The sequence below is a fragment of the Boleophthalmus pectinirostris genome, unplaced genomic scaffold, assembly GCF_026225935.1.
Source record: "Boleophthalmus pectinirostris isolate CB_2022bp ecotype Guang Dong unplaced genomic scaffold, ASM2622593v1 HiC_scaffold_2, whole genome shotgun sequence".
NCBI classification, from domain to species: Eukaryota; Metazoa; Chordata; class Actinopteri; order Gobiiformes; family Gobiidae; genus Boleophthalmus; species Boleophthalmus pectinirostris.
Window position 1 is genome coordinate 17,999,458 of NW_026571152.1, and position 6,287 is coordinate 18,005,744.

Consider the following 6,287-nt stretch of genomic DNA (forward strand, 5'->3'; position numbering starts at 1 on the left):
GGTTAAACAGGAGAAAACCGCACACAGAAGAGGCCTGCTTACTATCAGACTACTCATTCCACTTTATATAGTTATTAATTCTGTTTTCTATTTAAAAAAAAAAAACAAAACAAAACAAAAAAAAAAAAATATAATATATATATATATATGAATTTGAGCTAGGAACATAAACTCTGAAATTGTAAAACTAAAATACAACACTTACTAAATTGCTACATTCCTAGCCCTAGATCATACCAACATTGTGACCCAAATTATCTTCACAACAAAAACCTACATTTCTATCCATCCTAATTTGTCTCATTCTCCATCCTCCATTTTGTTCATTGTATCATCTTCTTCTCCCTCGTATTGATTGTCTGACATTTGTCTTTTCACCTCAGTATCACCAGGGACCACTTTACACAGAATTGCACACACTTAGGAGAGGCAGACTCTAATCTCTTTCTCTACCCTATCTGTAACATCCAAAGAGCTCAGGTCAAAGGTCAGATGATCTTCCTGCCTCCTTTGTCTCCTGTGCATTACCGAGGTCATACCATCTTCCATAGACAGCTGATGATGACCATAGAAGGTTCAGAATTTAATCTATACAAGTGATTTCAAAGGACTTTCTAAAGCACAGGTTTCTAAACTACAGGTTGTGTTCAAATGTAATGGTGTCCAAATCTCAGATGAGGGCAGGGGTCATTTTTGAATGAAATATTAAGAAAACCAAAAGCGGAGAACCTGATAAAGAACCCTCCACACGGTTCAAGAAGTCTAGTGTGAGTGAGTGAGGTATTTTGCTTGCATGCAGCACAGCTATTGTAGAATCAATAGGTTTATGGCCATACTGTGGAACATTTCAGGTGAATAGCATAAGACAAGAAGATGATGTGCTCTCCACCGGAAAAGTTACATAGTATATATTTAAATACTAGTGCTAGTTACATTGAAAATCCAGTGCATATTTTAATGTCTGCTCTTTGCTTTATTCATTTACTTTCACAAAAACATAAAAACAGGTAAAGAATACAGTTTACCCAAGGCCCAGAGCAGTGAAGGGCCCTTCATTAAATCTGTAATATGCAATTTTCATATAGAGAACATGTAATACAGGTCCACCAAGATGATTTGTACTCAGGGCACAGAATTTTGTACAACATCCCTGCAGAAAATAAAGCTGAATTTGTATGGTTAAAATTAAAAGTTTGCTATCAAAGTGACTTCTTGAGTATTGACATTAATAGAAATGATCAGGTTCAACATTTGTACATTTACTGTATCTTTTATTTTTTAAATATCTTTTTTAAATATTTCATGGCAAAGAACAATTCAATCAGTATGGAAAACTATCTCTCCATTGCCCCAACAATAACAGCAAATCACCGCTTGACATGTGATATCGCTCACCTGCTGAACCTTTAGCAGTAGAGGTCAAAGGTCACAGTGGATTGCCCTAATGGAGAATGAGTAGCTCGGACAACACTTGTTCTAAAAACACAATGAGACCAGAGCTGGACTGGGAACAAAATTCGGCACTGGGATTTTTCCTCTGGACAGGCCTACCCTGCTCAATTCGAAATTGATGGGGGTGGGCCCAAATGTGGTCTGAAGTGGACTGGCCCACCGGCCATTTGCCCGGTAGTACAGATTACCAGTCTGAGCTTGAAGCAGACTTTAACACACCTTTTTTCCCAACACATAGATTAACTCAAGAGGATAAAGTTAATTTGACCCAGTTTGATTTAGAAATTAACCTATACAGGGCATATTTTTCTAACAATAAACTATAACATACGTAGATCATTAGTTGACATTTTCATTGTAAACTGGTCTAAAATGTTTTAGTAATAGAAATGGGACTACATGTTTGTTTGTTTTTTAATTGAGAACTGATAAGCCTGTTTAGAGTTGGATTTCTCCTTCTGAATCAATTTATTTTGTTGTTAACAAATGGTTAGTCTTTATGTGAATGATCCGAAGTCTAGATGTTGTGAATAAACTAAATATAGAGACATGGGCATGCATAGGAGGCAGGTGAAAACAGAACTTTTGGGGGCACCCTCAGATGCAGGATAATACAAGATTACTCAAACATCAATCAATGAAAATACAACTTTATTAGGAATTGTTGTTGTTGTTGTCGTCGTCGTCGTCGTCGTCGTCGTCGTCGTCGTCGTCGTCATCGTCATCGTCATCGTCATCGTCGATGAAGATGAAGATGAAGATGAAGATGAAGATGAAGATGATGATGAAATAATAATAATGTATTAGGAAACACCATTGCAACATGGCATTAGCTTAATACAACCCCTTTAAAGAATAAAAAATACATTTTAGTTTTCTGTTAAATAATTTCAGAATTAATTTGAATGTTGTGTTTATTTATGTCATGTGCTTAGGGCATAGTAGTAGTAGTAGTGCAGAGCTGCCTGTCAGATGAGGCCTAATTGAAGTGAATTGACCATCTGTCTGTGTAAGGCCGCAGACAGGGTCATTAGCACAGACATGTCCAGCCATAGGCCAGGCCAAAAGGGGAGTCACTCTCCATCACTATCACTGCCTCGCCTCTGCATGCACCATATGTTTGGATTCACTTTATTATTAGGCTACAAACATTTATTAGACCTGCTAAAACATTGGTGTGCGCAATGTTCTATAAGAATATGTTGGGTGAATACGGGGCAGGTAAAATGTCTATTGCTAAGGAGCAGATTTGATCTTATATTTATTGTAAAAAAAAGTTTCTATTCACAGGTAGAAACAAATACACTTAATTTTGCATTAAATATAGACAGTAGCCTATTATCAAGTTAGCACTCATTTTTTTCATCACAATGAAAACACGGTTAGTTCTTTGCATTATTGTTCAATTTTTGGCCTTTCATCAGTGAATTCTGTTCCTGTCTTTTTTTCCCCCGCATTATTTTCAATTACAGTTATGTTCTATTTCGTAATTGCCATAGCAGCAGTATGTATGCTTAATTACTTTTTATTTAAATATATAAATAAATAAACAAACAAACAAATAAATAAATAAATAAGCAATGCCGCAGTGATGAGTTTATCTATGCAGTAACCTGCTGACCTCTGGTGGCAAATACTCGAACATGCAATCAAATTTAATCCTATGCCTGCAAAAGACTTCAGAATCTATTCAATTTGGGCGATACAGTGCACATGACTTAGCATTCATTCCTAATTTATCAATTGTAATTATTATAGAGGCTGAAGGGTCTACACTAATGGTGGCACAGCAAGCTTAAACAGGTCTTCTGAAAGTGAATGCACCTCTTGTTATCTTCACACTGGCTCGCTAATAACCTCTAACCTCCTGTGCTTTGGTGCCAGGGTTAGGTCACCTCTCCAGGCTTCCTGCCAGTTCAAAGGCATTTGAAAAGTAACAGTCCAGAGCAGGAAAACTTACTGCAGTAAATCAGGAACCCATGGTGTGGCTGCAGGTCCATGGGGAGGGATGACGCTGTTTTTGTGCTCTTGGAATTAGTAGACTGTGGATGGAAAGTTTAAAAAGATAAAAACTCTTGTATTCAAAGAACAAAGACTAATGTTTACTTTATATGTGAGGCAGACCGGGGCTTTCAGTGTAACTTTTCACCAGTTATAGTTATGGCAGGCTTACCGAATAGGCCTATGGTTAACTTTACTTTTGGAATCTATTTATCTTTCTTTCTCCGTAAGACAAATACATTTTCTATGGCAATATGTTATGTGTACATGTTCAGTAAATACACAGTGAAATATATTATTTGTGTTTGTGAAACGCAGTGTATTTCATTGTAGCAGTACTGGGCATGTCCCGTAGGAGGCGCTTGTGCTGCTCCGTTAGCCTTAGCCGGAGCTAACAAAGTGCCGCTTATTCATTTGGTCTGATCAGATCGCACTGGTGCGACGCTATCGGGAAATGCTGTAGGAAGAGCACAAACTATCCCAAATGTGCGTTTACAAGACGAATAGCTCTGCTAAACATAATCTTCATCTTTAGTAGAGACTCGAGGGAACACGCTGGGAGAAGGATCGATCTTTTTGCCGCTATCGGACCCGCTTTGGAGCTCACAAGTTTGAAAAGCTTTCTCCGCCGATGCTTGCTAACTGCTAACCTAGCCTGCTAGGTAAATACCAGCCTCCCAGCCTAAAACCTTCGGGTTTTCAGTTTACCATCAGTACTGACTGTTCCGGGGATGTTGTAATTCACTATGCGTGTGGAAGAACGTCGTTGCTCTGAGATGGATGCGCTTCTCTTCATAAACAGCTAATTGGCTTGTGTTAGCTTATTTGTAATCAAGCTAACGCTGCCTGCACAGCGAGCAACTTCTCCCGGAGTGTCGGAGCTAATCACAGCCACACTGGCGCTACGGACAACATCTGTTGCGGAGCTCCCTTCAACAGCAGCCATGTTTGAAATGGAGACTCACATATCGTGCCTTTTCCCTGAGATCCTCGCCATTATTTTTAGTTACCTGGACGTGAAAGACAAAGGCAGAGTGGCTCAAGTGTGCGCGGCCTGGAGGGACGCCTCGTACCACAAGTCTGTGTGGAGGGGGGTGGAAGCCAAACTCCATCTACGGCGAGCGAACCCGTCCCTGTTCCCCAGCCTGCAGACCAGAGGCATCAAGAAAGTGCAGATTCTGAGTCTCCGGAGAAGTCTGAGCTACGTGATCCAGGGCATGCCACATATCGAGAGCCTAAACTTGTGTGGCTGTTTTAACCTGACAGACAACGGACTGGGACACGCTTTTGTACAGGACATCCCGTCCCTGCGCGTGCTCAACCTGAGCCTGTGTAAGCAGATCACGGACTCCAGTCTGGGCCGCATCGCGCAGTACCTCAAGAACCTGGAGGTGCTGGAGCTAGGAGGCTGCAGCAACATCACCAACACGGGGCTGCTGCTTATCGCCTGGGGCCTGCACCGACTTAAGAGCCTAAACCTGCGCAGCTGCAGGCATGTCTCCGACGTGGGCATAGGACACCTGGCGGGAATGACACGCAGCGCCGCGGAGGGCTGCTTGTCTCTGGAAAAGCTCACCCTGCAGGACTGCCAGAAGCTCACTGACCTGTCCCTCAAACACGTCTCCAAAGGTCTGAACAAGCTGAAAGTCCTTAACCTGAGCTTCTGTGGAGGCATTTCGGACGCTGGCATGATCCATCTGTCACACATGACCAACCTGTGCTGCCTGAACCTCCGGTCATGTGACAACATCAGTGACACAGGCATCATGCACCTTGCCATGGGCACCCTCTGCCTCTGTGGACTGGACGTCTCTTTCTGTGATAAGATTGGAGACCAAAGTCTGGCTTACATAGCACAGGGCTTGTACCAGCTCAAGTCCCTCTCCCTCTGCTCCTGTCACATCAGTGACGACGGCATCAACCGCATGGTGCGCCAGATGCATGAACTGAAGACTCTGAACATTGGACAGTGTGTCCGCATAACTGACAAAGGGTTAGAGCTCATAGCTGACCATTTGACCCAGCTCACAGGGATAGACCTGTATGGTTGTACAAAAATCACTAAAAGAGGTTTGGAGAGAATCACGCAGCTCCCATGCCTTAAAGTGTTAAACCTGGGACTGTGGCAGATGACTGAGAGTGAGAGGATGAGGTGAGGACCACTTGTCATGTCTGTCGTTTACCTCGACATGCGTCTCCACTCTTCTTTGAATTTTGTTGGCTCTTACTTCAGCCCACATGGGTTCCATGAGCTACCTCACCCTTTGACACAAGAGTGCCTACTATTGTTGAAAAAGGCATTGACTATTTTTGTGACCCAAAACAATGGACATTTTCATATTAAGGACTTTTTATTGAAGATAAATAGTTAGATGTTTTATTCACAATAAACCCAGAGTATCATTTGAAGTTTTAATAGCATATTCTTTGTGTTTGATGTATTTTTTACTAATGTAACAAATATTTTTTGTACTGAATGATTGACAAAATTGTACTTCAAATTGAAGTGGTTTGATCACTCCTGTCGCTTTGTTTACTTGTGTACAGTTTGATAATGTTTGATATTCCTGAGGAAAATTATGTACAAGGTGTTTCAGTATGCCATTGTGTAAAAAGAAATCTGCAACATCGCTACAGCAAATAGAAATGAACAGCTCTGAGGCCAATATGCAATGTCCTACTTTACCAATGGTGTTTTCTCCCAGAGCTTCCACTAATAGTATTGGTAAAATAAATCAGCAATTTAAGATGGTTTTATACTCACACAGTAGTGATATTTATGAATAAACATTGAAAATGTTTAAAATTGAGTGGTTTTCAACTTCTAAATTTCA

General features: G+C 41.0%; 1 protein-coding gene across 1 annotated transcript; it reads left to right on the forward strand.

Annotated features, from left to right (window-relative positions):
• Positions 1–3,847: 3,847 nt before the first annotated feature.
• On the forward strand, positions 3,848–6,263 carry LOC110166825 (F-box/LRR-repeat protein 14-like). Its single transcript, XM_020932134.2, has one exon. It carries the CDS (start codon positions 4,398–4,400, stop codon positions 5,607–5,609), a length of 1,212 nt encoding a protein of 403 aa, XP_020787793.1. The 5' UTR covers positions 3,848–4,397; the 3' UTR covers positions 5,610–6,263.
• Positions 6,264–6,287: the final 24 nt, after the last annotated feature.